The 27,458-nt window shown below is 44.6% G+C and overlaps 1 protein-coding gene across 2 annotated transcripts in view; it reads left to right on the top strand.

Annotated features, from left to right (window-relative positions):
• Positions 1-823: 823 nt before the first annotated feature.
• FGD1 (FYVE, RhoGEF and PH domain containing 1) overlaps positions 824-27,458 on the top strand; it is a 40,200-nt gene continuing 13,565 nt past the window's right edge. Inside the window, exon 1 of one of the 2 annotated variants that reach the window (XM_053472953.1) lies at positions 824-2,057. In XM_053472953.1, coding sequence (XP_053328928.1) covers positions 1,898-2,057 — 160 coding nt within the window. In that variant the 5' untranslated portion in view covers positions 824-1,897. Of the gene's footprint in view, positions 2,058-20,891; positions 21,122-27,458 lie in introns of those variants that run through there. The other variant, XM_053472954.1, reaches the window with a different exon arrangement.

Below are 27,458 nucleotides of genomic sequence, written 5' to 3'. Positions count from 1 at the left end.
GGAAATTTAAAGGGACCTCTCAGCTTTCATATACATTAAAGTACATATGATGGATGGAGCGCCCCTTTTAATGTTCTAGAGGATAATAATATGATAACCGCACGCTGTATCGTACATTATATTACTAAAAGTGTGAATGTTCCTGCCCCCCCCTCCCCCCTTTTATTTTCTGGCATTCTTTAAGGGAAAAAAATATATTTTTTTTTCATTATTAATCAAATTCTAATTTTGGGAAAATCTAAAAAAAATATATATGCCTTAGTGGAAATAAGGTATTTTGCTGTAGTCCAGCTGGTCTTATTTCCTGCATTCACTTCCCATTTACAGGAAAAGACACATCTGTAGAATGAGGAATGTTGTCCGGGATTTAAGAATACAATGTAATGCATCCTGATCCCGCTGTCGGATCTATGGTGCATAATCACCCTGAAGACACTATTATGGTGCATGATCATCCTGAAGACACTATTGTGGTGCAAAATCACCCTGAAGACACTATTATGGTGCAAAATCACCCTGAAGACACTATTATGGTGCATGATCACCCTGAAGACACTATTATGGTGCATGATCACCCTGAAGACACTATTATGGTGCATAATCATCCTAAAGGCATTAATATGGTGCATAATAATCCTAAAGGCACTATTATGGTGCATAATCATCCTAAAGGCATTAATATGGTGCATAATAATCCTAAAGGCACTATTATGGTGCATAATCATCCTGATGACACTATTATGGTGCAGGATCATCCTAAAGGCACTATTATGGTGCAGGATCATCTTGAAGAAGGAAGGCTCCTGCATCTCAGGGAGATGGGGGTGGGAGTAGTGGATAAAGCATGTGTGTTAGCAGGGAGTGGAAATCCAGACCAGATTTTTTAAAACACATCTGACATGAAATCCAACTGCAAGGGAAGAGAGTCAGATTTCACATACACAGTCAAAAAAAAACTGAAGGAGGGAGGAAAAAAAAAACCTGAAGGGTTGAATGTGCTTGAAAGCCAAAATCATCATCATCAGCACAGGGAGAACAAAGAGGAGGACAGTCTAAATTTGTGTGAGGTGTACAGGTATCTGCACTGAATTCTACCCATGGCTGAGCACCTAAGGGTGCTGCCAGGATCACTGAACCCAGTGTGCACCCTCCAGGTGATACAGATCTGGCATCCAATGCTGCAAAACGCCTGGGGACTTTAAATGAGGATTGTGGGTGACACCTCCATACTGCATTAAAAGAAAAAAAGGAGGGCTGTCCACGGGAGCTGACCTTCTTCAGGTCAAATAACACAGCTCATTGTGAAGAAAGGAGACAGAGATGGATTAGCAATCATTCAGCTACTGGAAGACAAGACAAGGAAATCAGTGGGAGGATGGTCAGAGATTTCTGCCCCAGGGTGAGCTGGGATGTATTGTCTGAATACTCAGACCTGTTACACATGGTTGGAAGGATTTGCCATGCAGGGATGAAAGAAGCAGTTGGGGCTGTCCATGTTGTCCTACTGCAGTAGCTGATCATATAATATGCACCCAGGGTCCTCTCTGTGGGTGTCCATCAGACCATCTGCTGATGCAGTAATCCTACCTTTTGAGCAGGGAAAGCCTGCAATTTTTCATCTGATATAAACACTATATTTTACCAGGATCATTCTTTATAAACTGGAGCTGGGAAAAGAATCTGCACCTTAAGAAAACAAGAATAAGAGAGAAAAGAGACCTTGGTCCAGGGCAATCTGCTGGAGGATCACCGCTGGTACTGATGCATTCTCACCAATGCCTGGACCTTCACTGTTTCTTTTTAAGCAGACCCCTCTCCTGGCCTTTTCTATGGTCACAGGGGAGAGGTTCCTTAGTGAATTGAAGGAGTACAAAGGTGTGCCCCGCACCCTGCCAACATGCAGGTGAACCGACCTAGGAGTACTGCATTTACATACCCACCATCCAGCCCTCGGGAGCAAACTGGATCCTACGCAAAGCAGTTCCAAACCAGGCGCTTCTCTTATCATATCAGTGGGATTGCACCTGCCCCAAGTCCCCAGCACCTGCACCATGAAGGTGAGTGAGAGCCATGGCCAGGAGGCAGTATGCAGCTCTGGATGGCTTATTCTTTCCCGTCTCTGCTGTTTCATGATGGGTTCAGTGTAAGGCTGCTTGTCACATAATAGTGTTTTACACATACATTATACCTCCTTAGCTGGTGCACTTCCATTCCACTAGTGGTTGCGTATCTTTATCGTATTAATGTTTTATTTGTAAGGTATGGGTTGGTAAGTGTATGTCTTCTGGCCTGGGAGGGCATTTAATGCCAAGTGCCCCCATAACTAACAAACACGCATCCAGCCGAACACACACATTCACACTAACACACAGAGGTGCACACTCACTGTAACACATACATATTCACATTCATTTACCTACTTTGCTGATGCACAAGAGCCTAAGCTTGTACTCCGGGCAAGTGGCATCCTGGTGTTGATCTAAGGTGTGAAGGTTTGGTATATTTTCTTGGGTCAGCTTAGGCAAAGATGTACAGTCTTAAAATGGCGTGCATGGAATAACATTTGATGAAGAGACCTCTGAGGTCATTGAGATCTTTTCCTTATTAACTCTTGGTACCAGCTCTAAATTTTATTAGACTACAGTAGAAATGTTAGTGATCTTTGTAGACCCACCTTGGAAATCGCGGTATAACAAGGGCCACCCACTCCTAACTGTAATTTTGGTCATGGCCATAAGGCTTGCAGTTGTTTGGGTGATTGTTTCCCTGGTCATATGGGCCAGACATTGGGGTGGACCATGGACTTTTATAGGGATTGTCATGGAGACTTATGTCATCAACATGTTGCCTAGGTCTGTCTTTGCCATTGCAAGCATGTCCAATAACCCGCTGCCAAATAAGACTAAAAATAATGGGCCATAACATGGGGGAAAAGGGTCTGGCTTCAAAACCACATATCTTGGTGTTCTTTACCTCTGGGCCACAAGTTACTGATGGGAGAATTATTGGCCCCAGATATATGAATTCACAAGAATCTTCTCCTTTTTCATTCAACCGGTGCGTACAATTTTTGGTTAATGGGGGAACCTGACTATATTGACGAGTGGGTCTTGAAGATGAAAGCTATTGGCCCTCAAGATCATGTGGAACTGTTGGTATTTGGTGTCTGGCTGAGCATTATGAGGGTTGTAAATTTTCTCATCATGAAGTGCCTCAAGCTGCGGCTTCCAGGGACCACTTCATGGATGTAAGTGGCGCCATAAAAATTGTGGCTGAAGCTCTCTGGTCCGTTGTGTGATACATTGGGAACTGTGGCATAAAATTAATATATGTATAGATGTTTCGATAGTATGACATATTTGAAACTGATGTAAAGACATTTTGGCTTCACCAGACTGGGGGAATCAATTTCTTTTGCACTCTTCCCCAATCTTTTTTGAGGCATAGAGAACTGTACAATACAACAGGAAGTGAAGAGTGTGTCTACAGTTTAGCCTCCCCCTGCTAACTGAAACATCAAGTTAATCTCAAACATCACAGGTCCTTAAGATGTGGAATCTTTTACATATGTGTCTGTTCACAACATGCGCTGTCATTTTGTTTTGTTAGATGTGAACATCGTTCTGTAAAAGAGTTTTTGCGAATGTTAAACTGTAAAGGCATTTTCTTTAACCGGTATGTACTCGATTGTAATGCCGATAGTAATTTTATGGTGCTAACTGTAAAACAAAAGTTACAGGGTCACCTCATTTTGGGCCGTCAATTGGAGTTGTGAGTCTTAGAGTAGAAACTGCATAGGGGTCAGGAGACATTTCTTCCTACATTACTTTGATTGAAACATTTTTGTTTAGTCCTTCTCGTGTCCTGTCTGTCGAATTACATTTCATAGACGCACACTTGGCTTTTAGCGCCTCCAATACTAATACTGGTGTCTGAACTATGAATAACTGTACCAGTCCCTATCATACTAGCCAACTTTGGCTCCAGTTGTCCCAAAACATAAAGGGGTGGGGCCTAAATTAGGCATATTTATGCGATGCTGCGTGACTCCACCCACTTTAGGCTATACCCCTTCTGTCCCAGGGTGTCTGGAGCTGCATTTAGGCTGTGTCGGGCAGACCGGAATTTGACGCTACAGGACCAGCCCAAAGAAAACAAAACAGGACTGTCCCAGCTAAGTTGGGACTGTTGGCAGGTCTGCTCTATGTACATAAAATGGTTTGCTTATGTTTTGCAGTGCCTACATCCACTTCTTGCTGTTAGCGTGTGCGTGTGTGTATATAGTGTATGTGCCAGGATTATAGCCTGCCATGTATCTTGCTGAAAGCTATAGTATACTTCTCGGCTGTAACCGGCAGACATGCTGCTTCTAATTTAAGGCTGCATTGTTCGGTCCTGGCTGTGTTTATACAGCGTGGGTTGGAAACATCTGGACGTGGAGTCAGCAAACCCACTTGATTAAGGAATTCTAGTCTCTTGTGGTCCAAGCTGAACCCAGACGCTGCAGAAAGCGACTCTCCGCTGCGCTGACTAGTGGGCAAAATATCTTTTCATTGCCATAAGTTATAGACTTACGGGATATCTTCTGGGTTACTAATAAAAAGTTGATGCAACGAGGGAATTCTTTAACAATCGTGTCAGAGATGCAAACTGGGAGGCCTAAAACCCGTGTACAGCACCATTATTTTTAAAAGGGAATTATCGCCTTTAATTATTATAATTTTTATGCTAGAAAATAATAAGAAACCGGCCAAGACGTCTCGGAGATGGAAAACCTAGCTGCTTTTAAATGCAGTGTGGTTCTTCCTTCCAGATGCTGGTTTGTGGCTAGAGGCAGGAAGAGAGCATGGTCAGGCCCAGGAGGGGCAAGTTCAGGGGCAGGACCACCACCATCTTCCCCAAAGAGCCACCTTGTGGTGGTCAGCTGCATGGCGTCGCGGAGTGTCCACGTGGGAGCTGCAGTGGGGTCGAAATGCTATCTTAAAGAATGAAGTAAAAATGCCGGCTTATCTTCCTGCCGCAGGTCTTCTCCCTCCTCTTTTTTGACAAAGACAGTTGACGACGGTGGTCACCGACCGTGTCCAGAAGGCTCTGCAGGGTTCTCGCTTCCAACATTGCGTTTTGGACATCGTTCCAGTTTCCAATATGGTGGAAACAGGTTCAGGCTGTCGGTTGAAAAGAAGAAAGGAGATTTCAAAATATGAATTGAAATGTAATGCTTTGCCACGGTTTGCCACAGAGCTCATGTAAAATACTTTTATATTAAATATCCCCAGAACAATGATAAAAAAAACAACAAAAGGCACAAGCTAAATAAATGTATTCACGCTAAAAGCTGAGATTTCGAGATTTTCTTTTTAATATAGCCTACATTTAATGAAAAAACGTAAAAAAAAAAATCAAGGGAATTGTTCTTTTACTTGGCAAGCAGTTTATAGATACTGATTGCGTTATTCGTTTACTGTGAATAAAAGGCTTTATGCTTTATCCGAATTTACATATGAAAAAGGATGTTTATGTCTGTTCTCGGCTCCCAAAATGGCCTTGTTACACATGGCGCTATCATAATTAGCGGTTATTTATAATACGACAGCAGTTCTGCAAGCCCGTGCAGCTGGTGGGTATCAAATACAAACATTAATGATACGCATGAAACAAACGAAGGCTGATAAAAGAAAAGATAGCGCCTGGCACAGAATTTCACTTCAGCTGCTGTAGACCATAACTCACATCATGCTCAGACAGACAGGCTTACAGATAGACAGACAGAGGCTTACAGACCATGATGGGAGGATTCTACAGGCAACAAAACTGGCGTAGACAACCTTTTATCAGCAGCGGACTGCCAAGAGACTTGCAGTAACATATTTGGACACAAGGGGGCGACTGGAACAATTAGGTTCATAGTATTTAGATTGTCGAGGCCAAGATGTTACCCTCCAGCTGTTGTTGAACTACAAATCCCCCAAATTCTGGACCATCAAACTAAGCGTCATGGGAGTAGTAGTTGCATAGCGTCTGGCAAGCTCCCTGTGTTCTACACTGTATTCATAGATTTAATTGTTTCTGTGCTGTTTTTGGCATCTTGTTTTGTGGGCGCTGACGTGCTTTAGACTAAACAATACAGAGATAACGCAATGGGGTAATAGCATTCCTCCCAAGTGTCCCTGTTTTGTAGGGACAGTCCCTTTAGGTGAACAGATACCACTGGATACTGCCCACTGAACATAATGTCTGCCACATATTGTTTGGGAAATTATATTACTGGACTTGCCCCTGGGCATAGTGATCCAGCCCTCCGCTGACCAATTTGGTTAAAAGTCGCACCCAGCACTGCACCCAAAGGACAGCTCCATCACCCACAGTCCCGTTCCTCTTACACAATAGTCTAGTGTTGGAATGCAAATTACCCCCCAATTCCTGGAAATTCACTTCTGGGAGGACTTGATAGGATTCATGACACCCCCCGGGTGTCCAAACCAGGACATCATTATTGGGAGACACGGCTATAGGCAGGCATGGATGTAGTACGTGGGGATGGGGCATCTAAGTTACCCATCAGCAGGCAGTGAAGCTGAACCCCGGGATATGACATCATATACCGGAATGCAGCTTCACTACATCGCAAAAGTGGGGCAGCGCGCTGTGTGTCGGGCCAGTGCCCAAAAATCGAGACTGCCACATGGAAAATGGGACACTTGGGAGGTATGATAATCCTGCAACTCACTGTATAGCAGATTAGCTATGAAATGTATTAATCTTGAATCCTCTGCGCTATGACTGTCGACATGTCAAGGATTAAAAAAAAAATGTGGACATGGAGGAAAAAGTGGCCTTTGTCAGCACGAGCATTCCATTGGTTGCTATAAAACCACTTTTCAAAGGTTGTAGCAGGATTACTTTTTATACATAACCCCCGTGTGTTAGTATCTATTTTCTTATTAGTTACCAATTTTACTGGTTTTAACGTATCGCACGTCACTACATAGCGCGTGGTCCCCCTTTTAACCCCTCCAGAAAAGGTGACATCTTTACCCCCGAATATAATGCACCTTGGGCACCTCCTCAGAGCACAAAAAGTGCAGGCTCTAACTAGATGGCCGGCTCACAGAAATGATAACAGCTACTAGGCCGCTTCACCTTGTCTCATGAGATTTTCCGCTCCGATTAATAAAATCACTTAGCAGGCGGTGTGAGGATTATTGCTTGCGCAGGCAGATCTGGGCAGGCAGGACTTGTGCCCCTTCCCTCCCCATTCACAAACCCCAAGGAGATGTACCCTACATACTATGACTGATGCCAAATTTGGAGCAGTTACTATGGAAACCAGTGGGATGGATCTGAAATGTTGCTAAATTTTGATTAGAATTGAAACGGTGTTCTCACACTGTTGCTATGGTTACTGAATCCATAATATTAATGTATGTAAAGGGGGCAAGTATATTGAGCTACGTACTCACCAAGAATGGGGGGGTGGGGGTATTTTTTTTTTTGCATTGATTCAAAGACAAATCCAGTTTACAAAGAATGGTTGGTTTGGATCATTACTATGTATTGATTTTTATAGCGCTATCATATGCAGTAGTGTTGTACAACGGTATATGTGAAGCCTCGTGTATATCTGTATTCAGGGAGTTAACACGTGCAGATTGACGTATATTTAAACCAGGTCTAAATATAACTAATAATTTAATAATTGCAGATAAGGCATTCAGACGTGATATTTCTGTATCTCCGTTTTTGCACGCTGCCTCTTGCTTATGCGAGACGTGACATGAATGTAAATTTCAGTCTCCGGCAGGAAGGGCTCTCCAGCAGATTTTAGCAGTTTGCATTATCTCCAGATAAGAGTACATTTCCATTATGTCTAGCACATGTTAATTAACCCTTGAAGCAGCGTTTCATGTGTGGGCAGGCACTGGGTTCATTCATTCATTCACGTTCATTCCTGTATATTCTCCCCTACAGTTTGGGCTCAGGAATAAACCCGGCTTCATTTGTCGGTACCTGTGACCCTGCTGAACCGGCGAGCATGCCATATTACAAATACACCCCTCAGGGCATGGGGAGGGTACAGGGGGAGCCTCATAATGAATAAAAAAAAAAATATATATATATATATATAATAGATTGTGCAAGTCTTGCTTATTCTCTAATTGGATGATATAACAAACCAGATGTTCAGGCTGAGTGGAGGAGGGAAAAACGGTGGAATATATAGGATAAAGACATTGGAAAAAAGTTTCACATGCTTATAGTATGAAAACTCCTTTGAGGGACTCACAGCTGCTCCTAACGTCATTCTGTGCATCTGTGAAGTGCTAGCGTGACCCCCTTCACCCCTCCTCGCTCACGCAGGTGGGCACCAGGCTTGGTAGAAATCAAAGCAATGGGCCAGTTTATATTGTGGAATTTATGACTCTTTCGGGTTGAGCCTGTCAATCAGTCTGTGTTGTCGACTAGCTTTTAGAACAGTTGCGCAACTTGTGGATCACTTGGACTGTGGTTTCCAGTTGCCCCAATCTAGTCCTGAAAGTCACACCAGTACCTATGATCCTGGGAATTGCCGCGTTTCACCGGGCTGCCACTGTAAGCGGTGTAACTTCGTATGTTCAGTGCCTGGTCAGGGGTAAAAAACAAGCACTACAGATGCACTGGGTGGGCAGAATGGAGGAAGTCAATGGAGTCAATGGTGTCTTCTAGGACACATATAAAATCTTATCGCATTTCTTCTGGTTGAATAAAATAAAACTGTTCAAAGCGCAGACACACATATATCCTTGGCTTCCTCCAGCCGTTTCTTGTTACGTCCAGCAGGGACTATGTGGTTAGAGGGGGAATGTTTTATTACAGCGAAAAAACCTCTACCCAAGGAAATTCCAAGGATTTTGTCAAATGAAAACCTATACCGGTTTTTCTCTCCATGGCTACTGTCTCCATCATGATAGGAGAGACCTGGCAGGGCACTAATGTTATTGGCGGGCCCCTTGGCTTTAAAGGCCTATTGATATTGGCATGTAAATATATAATTTAAAAAATGAACGCCAGCGCTATGTAAGTGCTGAAGGTCAATCTCTGAGTACATCAGAGATTATGTACGATTAATGCAGTGAAATTAAGACTATGGATACTAAGCAATGTCTCATGGGGTCATGGTAGGACAACCAAGTCACGTGCGGGTCTGCCCATCATATGGAACGAACACAACTCTGTCCCATTTGGGCCTGATTTGGACACCTTGAATATGAAGGCTTCTGACAATCTCAATAAACATCATAGCCGGGATTTAATCTCAGTTGATGAGACTATTCCAGCTAATATGGCAGCTATGAGCCATGTATGAAGTCTACATGCTACCCTACTGTTTGTAAAATTAAGAGTGAATGAACTGTTACTCATTCAGAGCATGTAGACACTGATCTCAGTAGATTGTCACGCTATAATGAATGAACAGACAGATAGAAAACACTTTGCATGTTTCATGTAAACATGTACATCCAAAAAATAATGACGTGGGTCAATACGTGATGTTTTCAAATATATATATAATTTCTGTGGAACATGGGATATTACTGGAGCAGCTCAGTGGTTGCTATGGCGATAAGGCCACTTCACAACATATAATATATTACCCCCTATATTCCTATAAGATATGGCCATTCCTGTGAAGTCTCATATTTGCCCAGGAGTCTTCTGGAATCCGATTAACCGGCCCCAGTCAGTGGTCACCTTCAGGTGAAAGAGCGGTCGCTCCTCATCCAGGTCCCGCTCTTTTAAGGTGACTTAAGGCTCTTCGTCATATAAGGAGAGGAAGGCGAGACCCCCGGATGATGGTGGTGTAGCTATATATCTTTATTCACACAAAGAAAGAGTCTATGGAGAGATTCAGGGTTCAACAGAACTTGTTAGCAGCGGACTGAGAGAGGCTCTGTCCACGACCAACCCAATGGATCACCAAGTTTGCCACCTGGTTGATGTTCTTGTTCTGAAAAGATCTTAAACCTGTCAGTATTGAGAACGTGGGTCCTCGTGGATATACTCCTGTTTAGTGATAGAAATGGCTGTTTTTTGTTTTGGTTTTTTTTTTTTACACATTTTCCATGTATATTTTAGAACTCTGTATTCTTAGAAAACTGCATAGAATTGTAGCGGTCCTGGATTCTGCACAAACAAACCTCACTTAAATATGCTGTACAGATCAGAGGGTTTATTCCTCCCCGTAACCCCAGCTCTCTCACAAAAATGCTGGCCTCTGCTTTTTTTTTGCACAAAAACCTGAACATGCTCACAAGTAGCTTTTTCTTTCTTCTTACAAATAGCTGCTGTGGCTGCTCTTCTAATACTTTCCATATGTCACTTCAGGAAAATGGGGGGAAAAGAAAAAAAAAAGCTTTAGAGCGCTTCGGTGGACGCTGAGTTCCCCATCCTATTAGACAGCAGATCCATACGTACACATAATGGGATTTACAGACACACAAAACTCATGGATAATGTACATTTATATTTTAGGAGAGCCTATGAAAGGCTGCCTGATCCATGTAACATCTGTCTGTTGATGACGGTGAAGGCTGAACGTTGGCAGCAACACAAATGACCGAGTGAGTAAGGGGCTGCAGATGGTATATTGTGGTGCGATACAAGTACATACAACAGATAAGCGTTTAATCAGTGGCCCCCAACCTGCCGAGCCTTTGGGAACGTCGGAGAACTTGGAATGGTAGACCAACCAACACAGTGACCCGTGGTTTTTTTTTTTAGGATCAATATGAAACCATGTCTAGTTTGGGAAGAGTTGGAGAAACCATCGTTCATCTGCTAATTGATGTCCGTAGAAGTTGAGAGATACAGTATGGTGAAATGTGCCTCAAATAGGGTTAATACGTACTAAATAAAACGGCCAGTTGAACTTGGCAACCAAAATAGCGGATTGTCTATATTTTTGTAGAAGATTGGGTAAAATTCCACCACTTAAACTGAGGTGAATAGCCTGCTAATCGAGTTCTGAACAATATGAATTCTGTAGCAACCGTTATTAATGGGCTTTGATGATGTCATCAAGGTAGCTTAAACTCTCGTCTTCCCGAGAACAACTCTGTCGGAACTTGACAAAGGACGGTCCAACTTTTATATTTGATCAGTTGGTCAAAGTTTTGTTGGGGTCACCCAAATCAAGTCAACATGGACTTCAACAGGATCACAGCGTGTGGTTTGGAACTTCTAAGAAAACCAAATAGATTGGTGGCAAAAGTCTACTAAATTCCAATATTAAAATTCAGTTGATTTGGTATTGAATTCCAAAGGGTCTCTTCTTCACTCAGTTGAGTAAAGGGATTGCTAGCTGAGGATGATGCCTATTCTGGTGCGCCAAGTTTAAAAACCAAAACACATAATGGGGAATATTTCTTTCACATGCTGGTTATAAAGTGTCTCTAACTGAATCAATCCGAGCCGTGGCCAGAATGGGGATAACGTGGTGGCCCAGGCACTTTAAGCCCAGTGGCTGCTTGATGATGTCAATGCAGCCGAGTTGGCAGTTCGGGGGATTATGGTTCCGATTGGCCAGTCCCAACCGGCATATAGGAGTGACTTCCCTGCTTGAACACCACACGGAGCTTATTCTTTATGGCAATGCTAATGAAGTCCTTTCCTCCACAGACTTTCATGAGTCAGAGGATCCGTATTGTTTACCACAAGTATGATAAAAATGTAGTGTTTGTACATAAAGAACACATGCAGACACACCTCACACACTACTTTCAGGATAATTTCGCCCCCGATTCTCCTGTGGACACATTATGGAACGCTCATAAGGCGGTCATGCGCGGACGATTCATCAGTTTAGCCTCGCATCTTAAAAAACAATCCTGCATTACTAAAACCTCCCTACTTCTTCAACTTCATGACTGTGCATCTCTCCACAAACGCCACCCGACTGATTCTCTCCTACGTAAAATTCAGCAGCTTAAATTTCAATTATCGGAAATTAATGCCCGCTCCACGGCTTACATGCTGCTGAAGCTCAAACAAAAATTTTACGCAAAGGGCAACAAGGCTGATTCCCTTCTGGCTAGGAAACTACGACACACTGTCTCGTTATCCCGCCCTTCTCACATCATTGATCACGATGGACAGGCTATTCGCAACCCTTCCCAAATGGTGGAGACCTTCGCTACCTATTATTCCAAACTGTACAATCTCAAACACGATGTCTCTCTCTCCCAACCCTCGCAAGGGGATATCCACACTTATCTTGACTCCACTCCTTTGCCTTCTCTTGCACCTGATCTCTCAGAATCCCTTGCCTTACCCATAGAACTCCGCGAGATTGAGAGGGCTGTATGCCAACTCAAGAGGGGCTCGGCCCCGGGTCCGGATGGATTCACTGCTGCGTATTATCGTGCCTTTTTGCCTACTTTAGGTCCCCATCTTTTGTCGCTCTTCCGTTCCTTCATGTCATCGGGCGTCATTCCCTCTGAAAACTTAAGGGCCCATGTCATCACCTTGCCTAAGCCGGGTAAACCGGCCACTTTATGCCCCAATTTTAGACCCATTTCACTTCTAAACACAGACATCAAAATTTACGCAAAGATCTTGGCCAACAGGTTAGCCCCTCTGCTCCCTTCCCTTCTCCATCCAGACCAGGTGGGATTTGTTATGGGCCGACAACCCTCCGACAACACCCGTAAATTTATAAATTCCCTTTGGGACGCCGCTAAACATAAACGCCCCAGCCTATTCATTTCCTTCGACGCTGAAAAGGCGTTCGATAGGCTTCATTGGTATTTCTTGAAGCACACTCTTCACAAATTTGGCTTTCCCCCATTACTCATACAGGCAATTATGGCGTTATATACATCTCCCACGGCCTGCATCTCGATGATGGGCTTCTTATCCTCTCCGTTCCCCATCACCAATGGCACACGTCAAGGTTGCCCCTTATCCCCTCTGTTGTATACACTTGCATTGGAACCGCTCGCGGTCAATATCCGTTCCGACCCCTTGATAACGGGTTTCCCTTTGCCTGACGGCACAACTAGTACATTGGGATTATTTGCGGATGACATTTTGGCCTCTGTCACCTCCCCGGAGCGCTCTCTCCCCGCTCTTTTCTCTCAATTGTCCCTTTATTCCAGGGTCTCCTATCACACTATTAATATCTCTAAAACGCAGGCAATGTGTCTCCATCTGGACCCCGGTCGTAAAGCGCACCTTTCTTCCACTTATAAATTTGAATGGAGATCATCTCATCTCTCCTACCTAGGTATTAAATTGCCTAAATCTTTGCACAACCTCAATAATCTCAACATTGTGAAAATTTGGGACTCAGTAAAACGCGAAATCATCAGGTGGCGGGGCTTTGAACTGTCCTGGCTGGGTAGGGTAAATGCCCTGAAAATGACAGCCCTCCCTAAATTGCTATATGTGTTGCGGACAATCCCTGTTAAACCCCCCCAGGGTCTCCTGCACTCTATCCAAAAATTCTTTGTCGCTTTTACATGTGTTAAGAGCAGATCCAGAATAGCGAACCGCACCCGCTTCGTATCTCGACTACAGGGTGGTCTGGGAGTCCCTCATATAGAATCATACCACGAGGCTTGTATACTATCACAGACATTCCCATTCCTCTCGAACATTCATCCACCTACCTGGACTACCCAGGAACATGACGTTATTTCCCCATTTACGGTTGATCAACTCTTGTGGCTACATCGCCACAAGCGACCGCGGCTCCCTCCTTTGCCCCCAACAACTAGACATACCCTTGACACATGGGACAGGGCAGCCAAGCGTTTTCCCTCCTTACATCGCCTTACCCGCATCACCCCCCTGCGAACTCTGGAGTTATTAATTCCGAATTTACAGCTCTCCCATTGGGTTCGCCCTGGTTTTTGCACATTGGGTGACCTATATGTAAACGGTGGGCTCGCCCCCTTCTCCTATTTTCATTCCACGTACGACATTCCCAATCGTGACTTTTTTAAATATCTCCAGATCCGTCACCTACTCGGCTCGCTGCCCTCTCCTGTGTGTCACTCTTCCCCGATCCTCCTCCAGTTGTCCTCTTTGTGCGACTCAGCCCCTAGGTTCCCAAAGGCCATTTCTATGTGGTACTCCCTTTTAATAGCCCATTTCTCCGCCCGTAAGTTACCGCATATGCTCGCCTGGGAAAGGGATCTGCGCGCAGAGATTCCCCTAGAATCATGGCTGGAGGCGGAGGAGGCGATGCGGGGGGTCACCCACTGCACCAACCACATAGAGCTCCAGAAAAAACTCAGCTGCCGTTGGTACCTCACCCCAGTCCGTCTCGCACACATGTGGGCTACCCAATCCAGGCTCTGCTGGAGGGGATGTGGTCAAATGGGCACTATGCTTCATATTTGGTGGGGCTGTCCGGTGCTGCAGCCACTCTGGAGGGTAGTGTTTGATATGTTGCGCCAACTTTTTCGCTGCCCCTTTGATTTTCTTCCGGAACTGGCGCTGCTCCATATGTTTCCTGACCCCATTCCACCTCCATCTCGTAAACTGCTCATTCATGTTCTCTTGGCTACTAAATTGTGTATAGCCAGACAGTGGAAATCGCCTTCTCCCCCCTCCCCCACCGATGTTGTTTCCACTATTGAACGACATAGAATCCTTGAACAAATGTCCCACGACGCTTCCTGCACCACACACATATACATGAAAACTTGGACCTCTTGGCTCACGAGCCGGCTCCTTTCTGAATACTGTTGACTTAGAGACCCGTGCCTTTCCTCTATAGAGCTGGTGTGGGCTTGACCTTACCTGACCAGTGTTCCTTTCTTGGCGGCCTTGATCTGTGCGTGCGATGGTTTTATTGTGTCTGTGGAGGTCGTACACTCTCTCGTGGTCCTTTCGGACTGCTAATTGTGCAGACGTGGTTTCTAGTGCATCGCTGTAACGTGTTTTCGAAATAAAAATTGTATTACTTTGTTTTTTGTTTGGCTCTGGTAGCCATTGGTTCTGTATGTTTGTAATTTGCAATCCCGTTTTTGTGACATTTGCTTTCATTGTACTCAAATGGAAAAATATCACCGGATACGACTAGATCGGCAAGTTCTCCGCTTAAGGCTGATTTCGACCCTCCATCTACTTCATACGCTCGTGCCTCTCCGGCCTCCGTGGTGAATCTTGCCTTTTGTTATCTCCATGTATCTCTGTCACATGTTTCCAAACCGTGTCTGTGATACTACTGTACCGTCCTGCGAGGCGGGTGCCTTTATATTTTCTTTTTACTATGTGCACGGATGTTACTTTTTCTGTATTGTACTATGATTCCGGTGAATAAAAGTTTTAAATCTTAAAAAAAAAAAAATGTAGTGTTTGTCTAGTAGACTCGGCGTAGATAGCAGAACTAGAATGTATACACGCGACACGCATGCGGCTGCCTGAAAACATAATATTTATGTGAAAACGAGAATTGGTTTGAAACAGAAAAGGTTTCGGTGGGAGTTTCTTGTTTTCCCGCAGACACGAACTCCGCCACCGCGCTAACTGGTAATTTGTACCCGAGCAGGTGACCATCAAAGCTGCAGCTCCAGCCAAAACACGCGCCGACCCTGTGTTATTTATTATTATTATTAGTTTTATTTATTATTATTATTATTATATAGTGCCATCATATTCCGCAGCGCGGTACAAAGGGATGAGGAGGCCGCTACAGCCTTCATATTGCAGATTTTTATAGAGGTCTGTCCTTTCTATAAGGTTATTACTCTGCCTGCCCCGCTGTCCTCGTGACTTCTGCGATTAAACCATCTCCTAGCAACCGCCGAGATAAGACGGCTCGAGCCTCAGATAGCCGAACACGGCTTATCATATGGACTCCGATGTCCTATACACGGCTTTCTCACGTAAACCCCTGAGAGGTTGTACAGCCCTTATGAAAAGGACATACAAAAATTAAATGGTTACTGATCCAACCACTTCTGTCGGAAGTCAGATCCATGCATCTACTTCCCTATGCCTTTTAAAAACAAATGCCGTTGCCTTCTGAGTGGTGGACGGGACTCCTAGTTGAATATGATTATCACTAACTTGCTGTAGCGGCTTCGGAGATTCATTTCGGATCAGGAAATACGTTCATAGGGTAGTTCTGACACCTTATGCCACGGATCTTATGTAAAATTGTCCCTAGCTCTGATTGGCCAAGGCGTTGCCTAAAAAATATATAGTTCTCCATGTCCTTGACCGGCAATATGTAAAGGGTGGGTTGGCTGAGTCTGATGAGGGTTGCTGCAGAACCCCAGGGAGCCCACCAATGTCCATCTGTGATAAAGGCATTTCAGGTGCCCTCCGGTGGGTATTCTGTTATTGCGAGGGTCTCGTCCCCCCGGCGTGGTGTTGGCGGCAGTAGACGGCGCTGCGTGGAGTTATATTTAGTAACAGTCTCCAGTGCGCAGGGAAGCGTGTCTCGCTGTAAGAATGCGAAGGGGGGGACCGGCAGGAAATGCGCTGGGGAGCGGGGGCTCGGTTACACATGGATCCAACGCGATGTACACAAAGCATTAACTCCGAAACCCGCCGCACGCGTCTCTGTCCAATAACGGCATTTAGCGTGTTTGTTTCTGTAGTTAATCTTGGTAGACATATTAACCAGCAGCCTGCTAGTACTTTCAGAAAAGCCGGGCATACGGTCCTTGTTTTTTTTTTTAGGTTGAAACCGTCAAGCCGAACCACACTCATTTTCAGAAAATGCCATTTTTCGACAATAGGGATGTTGTCGTCGTATTACTGATACCTACCAACTGCCTTGAGTTTCCAGGGTAACTGTTCTGGTTCTCCTGTTATCTCAGTCTTCATCTTAGACTCAAATTTGATGAAATCATTGAATTTGAAGATCTTGATAACGGGTTCGCTAGTGAATGCTGTTCTCGGGGTTTGTTTAATGCTACATATTTATCACGCTCTGATGTGATTTCACGCAGCGCTGTGGTGTGATTCGAGCTTTTCCTGTATATAATCACGGCTCTGTGTTTGTTCAGAATGGCTTTCTGTTGCCTTCGTGTCATATGGTTCTTCACCATAGCCTGGCAGCTTTCTCCGACTGTTGGAATAGACAGATCTGTCTCTGTGTACAATACAGTTAATAATAGAGAGAGGGGTCTATTCACTAAATAGGGAGTTTGCAGGAGAGTAATTGAATATTTCAACTCTCCTTACCACCTCGCAACAGACTGAAGGAGAACTCGAGGGTACGATGTCATGTCCCGGCGCACAGCTTCTGGCATTGAGCTCGACCCGTTTCCTAGATCCTTTGATCACCAGTGCCTGAAAATCAGGACTGTTCTGCTTAAATCTGAATGCCTGGGAGGTATGTCCATAATGCATAGATAAGCGAGAAGAGCTTGATGAACTCTCACATGTTACCTTACGCTTTATACAGGTCCAGCTCACACCTTCTTGCCATAGTGGCTCGCTGGGGCTGGATCTCCCTCTTTAGTGAATAGACCCCGGAGAGGAAACATACCATCCTACTCAATCTAGCCATCATGCAACATAATGAGACTGAGACACGTTAGGTTTGTAGTCCAACACACGTGTGTGTTTGTGTGCGTGTGTGAAGCAGGGTGGGAAATTGTCATGTGACATTAGCAGGGATCGAATGCTTGTTTCTCAGCTGGTCTAACCGTAAATAAGCTGCCGGCATGCCGTTTTTTAGTAGCTGCAGTTTGGCCAAGCTGCCACCATGCATGGGACACATAGTTGTCCTCCTGGGTTCACTTGGCTTACAATGTATCCCACTGGGCTAATAAAACAGTCGGACTTCCCCTTTAAAGGTGTTCTCGGCTGGAGGAGAATGTCCTCGTCTTTTGCTGGAATTAGTATTAGAATTGTGCCTTTGGCCGCCCTCGTCGGAGGGACTGGGGTGACAGGATAGATAAGGAACAATGGCTAAGAACTGCGTGGCCTCGGGGGAGCTGCTTTGTTTATGGGGAAAGGAAGCCCTATAGGGGGGCGAGGGCTAACGCCTTTTCCCAGACACTTTATCAACGGCATTTATTGGATTGGATTTGACCTTTTGTGTATTTACCCACCGAACCAAATTAGCACTCTACTTAAGTGTCCCCCTGCACATGCGTTAATATCACAGAAGATAATGCAATTAAATCAAATTGGTTAAAAGGCATTGATTAGTTGTTTTTAAAACCACAGATCCACAGAGAGCCTGTGTCAGACAGACTGAAACGGGATACTTGCTTTGATTATAGCAGCGGGGCTTGTAAATGCATTAGGGGTATAACCAACACGTACAAAATGTTACCCGGCCGTCGGCGATCTATTTAACCCAGTTACTGCCCCCCCCCCCGGGCAGCACTCCCAGCCAGCCTCCAGGACTTCGTCATCACCATACTACTCCCTTCCTAGCGTTGGCGAAGCTGGCCGATGATATAAATTTGATATTTGCTTATATTGTGTTTTCCTGGTATAATTTTGACATATAACCCCCAGGTGATCTGCACCAGATCTGCAGTATTTTATATACCGCCACATACTACATATTTTAAGAAAAATATTTAGTTTTCATTATTTTGTGTAAATTACCTTTTAAATATTTGGCAAGGCATAAACAAGGAAGTATAACCCAAGTTGCCAGATGGCGGTACCGTTTGCGGCGCTACTTCCCGTTCACAAACTGGCTGCTACATCTGTACTAAATGTGGATAAAAACTGGGCTTTTTTCAATTTGCCTTATTTTGCAATAACTTGGCATAATATAATTTTTTTGGAAAGATCTGCAAATATCTTTAGCGACCACACAATAAGAGTAATATTATTACAACGAAAAATGATCGCTCTTTGAAAAGAAATAGCAAAAAAAAAAATATGAATTACTTTATTCCATGTGATTTTGTGTGTTTTTGCAACTATTTCAGCGTTTATGATACGCTTAGAGCATTTAGAAATTAGTTTTTTTAATTTAATTTAACACATTATCCGGGCTTTGTAGAACCCTGTAATACCCTCATACCCAGCAAACCTTTTGAGCTCTTAGAACAGAGGGGCATCAGGAGAGGAAAGAGGGACACGGGGATTTGGACCCCAAATTATCAAGGCTTTTGGGGTCCCTCCTGTATGTCACATTGAAGTTTTGTAATTGGCACTTTTCTTGATGGCTTTAACTCAGGTGAATTGGTTTAGGATTAGAAACCAGTTACTTACCCTGCGTGGCCAGGCACAGCACGGTCTTTATGGTGGGCTACTATCTCAGGGGTCTTTGGGTCATAGCAGTCCCATTGCTGTGGAACATTATTCCAAAGGGTGTAATATTATTATTTATTATTAATTTTATTAATTTGTATTAAAATGAAGAATGTCGCTGTAAATAGGCTACATGTAAATGACCCGTGAAGCACACTAGACATACAAATGATGTACTTTCCATATGAAAAGGAGAGATTTACAGGTGTATATTGGGACTAGAACCAGTTTAACCAGCCTTTCACCTGGGATTATCCCTTTTTTTAACAAAATTACATTTTGTTTACTCGCTATTGTCACAAATCAAGATTAAAGGTTATTTCCCTATTTTTAAATCACCCCTGCTGCATACGCCATTATTTTCTTAACCCCAACGCATATTTCAACCTTCAAATACCCCAAGAAGGGGTTAATCCCCTACTTTATAATATGTTCCTTGCTGTCAAGGAATTAGTTAACCCTTTCTGCAAGTAGCCACCTATGGCACTTAAAGGGTCAGTTTTAGGCATTTTTTTTCTCTCTTTCTCTATTTCTTTTATGTTTCACTCCTCCTCTCCTAGTTGCAGTCTCTCTTCCATCTCGCTCCCCCCCTCTCTCTTTCCTCCTCCTCCTTCCCACCCTCTCTTCCTCTGTTTTTCTCCCCTCCTCACAAAGATGTAATTCCGCCTTCCAGCCTTGTGCCTGTCCCTATTCGTTAGCACTGTACTGTAGGCCTCAATTAGTTGCCATGGCGATGCTTTTTGAATGGGGGTAAGAGCGTAGGGGGGGGTTGTTGTAGTTTTGGGAAGGGTTACAGGCAGCTAAAATTACAGTGGGTGCAAAAATGACGGAAAACCTGTAAGAGTGGCTGAGGTCTGCCCGGCGAGGACGAGGAGGAGGAAGCTCTGAGGCTGAGTTCCTGGATTCCCAGATTTGCAGAGGATTCCTGGGAATATTTTGGGAGAGAAGCCAAAGTCCCCATATCCTGTCCCTATCACATTCCTGGCAACACAGCGGCCGTTTCGGGCACCATAACACTTGCTGGAAGTTGATGGAATCTCGGGATCTGGATCGTAAAAAGGTCGGAGACTTCGCCAAATCCTCTGGTTTATTGGGGGATCTTTAAGGATCCGGGAAGTGCCAGCGAATCAGTCGAGGAAAAGAGGAATTCATTTTAAACGAAAAAGGGAACTCAGCCTAGGTGAGCGGTCACTCCAACTCAACGAGCGCAGGCTCTCAAAGCAGAAGTGGAGGTCGATTTTTTCAGTGAATGAAACTGTCTTGAGCTTCGTGGGGATGCATTCAAGGACTCTCTAATCCAGCACGGGATTTTTATTGTGAAAGTGGGGTCCGCTAGTCCTGGAGATTTCCGGTAACCGGAATGGGAAGCCACTTGCCGGAATCATGTAGCCATTTCGGATCTGTGATGTCAAAGTATCCAGGGCTTTCTGGACCACAATAATTGGCGGTTGATAGCCCGATGCGCTTCATCTGCTCTCCTCAATTCCATCCTGTTGGTCTTGCAGCAAAGCACTCATTTTTTTTCATGTTTTTGTTTCCCGATTCTCATAAATGTAGGACTTTTGAAACCCTTACAATAATGAAGTCTAGAAGCCGTTGTGAGTCTTCTTGAAAGACCAAGACTTAGACTGTGACCCAAATGAGAGGGACACCATCCTAACAAGATCCCCACACACAGGGCAAAGGGATGCCGGATGTAGTTTGTGCCAACCGTCCCAAATTCATGTCCCCAAGGCTGGTTCTTTAAAGTCTCGGCTTGGTGCCCTGGGGATTTGGGTCACAGTGACACGAGACTGCGCCCTGCCACCTTGGATTAAACTTGGATGCCCTCCAGTTCTGTTACCGCTGGCACGTTTGTAAATAGGACTGCTAATGTATATGGACAAGAGCAACCTGCGGGGTAAGTAAGGTCATGGGCGATATTGTGAATAAGTAGGTCATCATGTTTTGGGGGGGGTTTGGACTCAAAATACGCTAAGGTTCCCGCATACTCTAAAGAGTTAAATCCACACTGCGTTCTCATAGCCTGAATCATTATAGATAGAATAACCTACTCCGGCCGGTACGTTCAGATTACACTATTTGTATTTTTAAGTGTATTTGTAAAGATTGTGTCTAAATACGAAAATATGTTCTCCGGCCCGAGGCGTTTCGTGAGATTAAACCGGAATTTGTGTATCTTGGCCCTATGGTACAGAAAGAGTTAATTGCAGGATTTATCGGATCTGGAATACCTCGGCATGTTCTGTGTTTTTTTGTTTTTTTTTTAAGTGATTGGTTATTGAAAACGACCCACGGTTGTATTAATAATTAAGGTAATATTTAATAATTAACGCCGTGCTCAGCTGCTCGCTGCCACGGAGGGTTTTTCTGCCCGCTGAGCTGGAAAACCATTATTAAGACTTCCCCAAATATTTAATTTGACGCTACGCTTCCACCCCCTTCGCTCCATTGCATCAGAAGCCCACTGGGAGAGAAAAAATCCATTATAAAGCTGGATACGCAGAAAAGCACTGCAACGTCTCTGTTTTTTGGGGGGTTTCCATGGTAAATAATGGGAATTTGGTTGCGCTCAACGATACCCAATCTTTGGTTAGAATGCTGAACAACAAAGATTATCTATGGCAGGAGGTGCAGACGGGCATCACTCACCAGCTGTTGTCGGGACGGCAGCTCCCGTGACCCTCACTTGGCCAAATACTGTCTAAGTGTGATGGGATTTGTAGTTCGGCAGCCACTGATCTTAAAAGGGACTTTGGGGGGTTTATGATTCTGCTGCAAGCGGTCTAAATATCATAGCTGTTGTACAGCACTGCGGAATATGCTGGCGCTATAGAAATAGGTATCATTAACCATTTAGTAGCCACGGTGGCCACCTCAGTTGGGGGCTTTGAGGTCACCGCGTCTTTACAGCGAGTTAACGTTTACCCAACCGAAATAAGGTCGCGCATGGGAAATGTAAACTTGCAGAAAGGATATGGGAACCGATCGGTTGTGTTGTAAGTTCATTCACCCTCCCCTGTCCCGACCGTGTTTGCAGGAGGGGGGTACGTTTGTACAGCTCAAATTTCCTTTTATAGTCTGGAGAGATGATGTTTAATCCTCCAGTTGCTGAAAGTGGAAAATTAGACGAAAAATGTTATCAGGGCAACTAAGCCCCTTAAGCATTGCTGAACACTTAGCTGCCATCTGTCCCGTTCGGTTTAGTTTGCTGGGGATGATGAGAATTGTAGTCACCCTGTTAATCCATCTTCTCTATTGCTTGGGCAGCAGTAAAGCTGTGACGTACGCCGCTGTGGTCTATGTTGGCACCAAAAATATAACCCGTGCCCGGTTGATTTATTATCCCTCATTTTGCCATTTGTTTAACTGTTTTAACCCCTAAATGACAAATGCATTGTTTTCAATGGGTTGAGGGACCGCCCATTGTCCTTAAGGGGTTAATGCAGGCGGCACTGTCCGTACTGTACACAGTAATAATGTGGCCATTTTTTTTCACACATCCCATTCATACTTTTAACACCATAACAAACTTAGAGCCAAGAATAAAACCTTTTGAAACTGAAGCTCCATATAGTAAGCGGGAGTGAATTCTCTCCAGAATGCCCCACACATAACAAACACATATTGGGGTTTATTCACTAAACGGTGAGTTCTTGGGGTTTTGTTATGGTAATGGATGATGGGAGTTGCAGTTCAGCGGCTGGTTCCCTATGCGGTTGGTACCGATATGTCCCACGCAGTGCGATGGTAACAGCGGACAGATCAGGGCATTGGATGTCCCGGATCTACAGGGGACTTTTGAGCCCTCTTTTTGTTTAACGTGCTCGGTGTTTGTGACATGCTTGCCGGGGCCGGCTTCCTGCTGTTCAGAACCATCCACAGGGGAAGCAGACGTCAAGTCACTGCGGGCGAAAAGGGATGTCGTGTGTCAGCGGACAGGCAGACGCACACAACAGGCTTCCTTACATGGGGGGGGTGCGTGCAATGAAAGACTCTTTTATGATGGGGGGGGACAAAGGTTAACATTTAAAAAAGGCAGTGAGTGAAACGGCATCACAGCACTCCCTGTACACCCTGTCACTCCGTCATGAAGCCGATCATCTACCTTTTGTCTGTTTTCAACCCCATTCATTGGCAGTGGAGCAGGCAAAGGAACGCATTTCAGACCTTGCTGGTACCGGGTGAGGTAAGAGAGCCAGTCTGTAAAGAGCCACGGGGACAGTGACGTTTTTACTTTACTGAAATGGTGGTAGTTACGCGGCGCAGCCTCCCAGCGGCAGCGGTAGAGGCCAATACTGGTTCTTATCTGCCGCCAAATTCTGTGTTTTAATGGCATATTGTTCATGCTCGGGGTGGGGCCCCCTGGCACAGTTTAATGTCTCGAGTAAGCCACGGAATGGGCACCGTGCCACCTCATTGTCTGGCATCCCAAACACTGATCAGAAATAACAATCGGCTTCACCCCGGCCGCCTCAGGCGTGCAGAGTGTTAAAGAGACTGAACTTTTTATGCAGATCTCATTAACACTAAGTGCCAGGATGATCCCAGCAGGTCCATAAAGGAAGAGTAATTACACTCCTTTACCCTAATTATATTGCCAGTTTAATCACTCGCTGTGGAAGTTCCCACTCCCCTCCCCCATCACCAGTATTGTGATGTACTTTGCCCCTATGCATTTCATTGTGTCCTATGAGATATGTGATATCTCGCTCCTGTAGGGGCTGTTAACCCGCTTACTGATATAACGCCAAGCAAGACTGGATGACACCGGTAGCTTAATAATTAAACATAGCAAGGCGTGTATATGCTTGAAGATAATTGCATGGAAATGGCAGATAAAGAGTTAAATATATAGTTATAGGGGGAACACTTTTGTTGTGGGGGGCTTCCTGACTTTTATGTGACATTGTGACCTATTCAGCGCTATTCGTTGTCATTGAGGAAGACGTTTTAGTTACTATTTATTATTATTTATTATCATTATTATTATACAAAGTTTTGCTGTTTATAAACACGTCGCTGCAGCTTTAGAACACGGTGATGCCCAGCAAACATTCCCAGCTCCTAGAAAAAGAGGGGCATCAGGGGAAAGAAAAATGGACAGATAGGTTTGGGCCGGAAAGAGGGACATTTAGGACGTGCGATATAAACTTTGGCCAAGGGATCTGCTGCCAAAGAGCTTGTATCTCATGAGAGCTTTTGGTTTTGATTCATGAAGCAGCAGATAAAGCGTTAAACAGAGCTTTGTAATTTGTTGCTGGAAGTTTACTGCAAGTCCCAACTAGCCGGACACCTTTGGTGTTCTGCATTCTATCCACAATGTAAACACGCCATTCAAATCATAAACCTCTGTCCTATATATATATATATATATCTCACGAGGGATTCCTTAGTTCCTGGATCTCCTAACCGCTTATTTACCTAATGTATCGGCTCACCAGTCCCTTGGTGCGAATCACTATATAAATAATAATAATAATAGCGTTGCAGATTCCTTTATTTCATGGGCCGTAGTCTCTGCATGTCATCCCCATTGTACAGCGCTGTTGAATATGATGGCGCTATATAAAACAATAAATAATAATAATAATCCCTATAATGCATTACATGTGTATTCATAGAGTGCCAGCAGATTTCAACAGGGGACAGTGAATAAATAAGGTTACATTTGACTATAAGATTAACATATACTGGTCCAGAATGGGAAGAGGGACCTGCCTGCTCCTATGAGTTTACAATCTATTAGGAAGGTGCTGATGGATAAGCTGTGTATTAAGTCATAAAATGTATCAACTGCTCAAGATATATGTGGATGGATGGTGTTCTAATTTGATCTTGTGACCCACCGTTTGGTTTGATTCAGACAATAATTTCATATTATAATCTATGATGATGACCCTCACATCAACCACATGGCGTCAGTCACTAGAAGATATAGCTGATATTGCGTTGTTTAGCGTGTTGGTTTTACATTTTGATTATAGGGGATCTTGTGGATCTTGTACAGGGGTCTCGGCTCCCCAAGGATACTCTTCTTCATAGATGTTTGAGTGAGGGATAGTCAATGCATTGCTCTGTTTGAAGAGCGTAATTATTATTATTTATTGTCTCATGAAGCTCCATTAGATTCCGCAGCGCTGGTCAAAGGGACTGCCTCCATAGGTGGTGGGAGAAGAATCAAAGCGTAGGACCTTCTGTCCAATAATTACTTTGGACATTCTTCCAAAGACGATACAAAGGAGGCCCTCCTCACAATTAAAGGCCTTTGTTTATTCCTGGCCAAAGCACGCCTAAAGGCGAAGGTGGGAGATGCCTCCTAAACTTTGCCCGAACCCTTTCATTTACAGTTAACGAGATCTCTAATGAAAAGGGGGACTTCAACAAGAAGCAAATGTTGAATTTTTACAGCATATGATCTTACTGTTATCTCATCATCGGTGCAGGACTCCTTTTTAGTGATGGAATCAGCTTCTGTAGCTTGAGTGTTGCACCATCCAACTCCACCAGTGGTGAGAAGCCTTTGGAGTTCTGACAGGATTAAAACACAATACATCATTGAAACGGCTGGCATTGTTTTAAATCACAATCATAACTGATTGCTTCTTTTCCAGGCCCGGGGTAGCACAATCTTAACCCGGGTCTTCCAAAGCACAATGCCGTACTCCATTCATTAAAGGGACTCCCCACACGCACTTTAATACATATAATAGCTGCATGGTCCCTTTAAATGTTCTTTTGTATTCTGTAGAATCCCCCCCCCGTATCCTTTGACCTGCCCCCCAGCTAGTTTGTGTACAGGAGATGTGTTTAGCCGAACATGATATACTCACCTCCATTCAGCTACAGAGCTGGCTCGGTGGACGCTAAGACAGGTCTCTTCAGGCTCCTGCGCGCATGCACGGCAAGCGATCCCATTGATTTCGCTTGCAAGCGCTTTCCTGCTGCCTCAATCAGTGGTAAGACGCGTGGGACCACAGGAGGGCCGCTGCAGATAAGTGTGTTATTTATTTTTTTCACCTTTAATATGTATTCTTCTTTAGTGAGGGTGTCAGAGCCATCATAATGTCCGTTTAAATGAAATTTTTACTAGGTAACAATTTTTTTTTTTTATAAAAGACCAGCCGTCTCAACACATTGTAGCGTCTCGTTTACCCCGGGGCATAGCTGCTGGAAGTCTTATGGGGTCCTCTTCCCTGTTTACCTGTAAATACAGGAGTAGCGCTTTCTAAGTGGTCGGGGGGTCCTGGTGGGTGTTTTGGGTCTGGGTGTGACAGATGGGCCAAGGTGAGCAACGAGGCGTGCGTCACTTGGCAGATGTTCTGCCGTTACAGGTAATGTCTCAGGTATGCGCAGCCGCCCCTCCCTTCCCCGGGCTCTCCCCTTGACAGGTGATTCTTTTATTTCTTCATTCTTTGCCATTTTCCACACCACTTCTCCATTTTTTAAAAGAAAACAACTTTTGATTGGCGTACAGTCTTACAATTCTTACCGCTGTGTCCGCTTCCCATTAATCCGTTCATTGGCCGTAAGCCTTTCTTGTGATCAACGTCCCACAGCATGTTCCCAAACGAGGGAGCGAGCCGCACCAAGCGAGGTGCCCCCCCACCCCAATCAGGAACTGCGGGGGTTAATGCATTCTTGAATGGGTTCCTGTGTGATAATTGGCACTCTGTATGGAAATAACGGCCTATTTGGGTTAACCCTTGGGGGGGGCTAAAAACACATTGCGTATTCTGTGTCTCCCTGAAAGGGTTAAACGCAGAGCCTTGGTGCAGAAAGAAAGCGAATTGACGTATTTGCACGCCTCTGTTATACCCTCAGCGCTCCTCCTTCCCAATTATCACTGTCCCCTATTGAATCTCACACTCTCGTGTTACACGCACACCTCCTTTACGGGCATTGGAATATCCGGATAGTGTTTAACCCTTTGAGTACCAGAAGCGTGAGTCCATGAAACTTTGAGGCGTGGATACAGCAGGGTTTAGAGACGGACCAGGGGGGACCTAGCAAGAGAGACTCTGCAGAATGGATCTTCCTAACGGCATTAAGGGAAGCGGGGGGGCATGGCGATGCTCTGCAAGTCTCTGCAATTACGTGACGGCACCTTGATGCTCTGCACCGCAAGTGGCGGCAGGCAAAAGAGTGACTTGTTAGTGATTCACGGGGAAGTGCTTTGGCTCTGCAGGGAAGGAATAATCCGTAGGTGCTGTGCAGAGAAGGGGTTAACCTTATAC

The sequence above is a fragment of the Spea bombifrons genome, chromosome 8 (genome assembly GCF_027358695.1).
Source record: "Spea bombifrons isolate aSpeBom1 chromosome 8, aSpeBom1.2.pri, whole genome shotgun sequence".
Taxonomy (NCBI): Eukaryota; Metazoa; Chordata; class Amphibia; order Anura; family Pelobatidae; genus Spea; species Spea bombifrons.
This window is presented reverse-complemented; position numbering and strand designations above follow the sequence as displayed.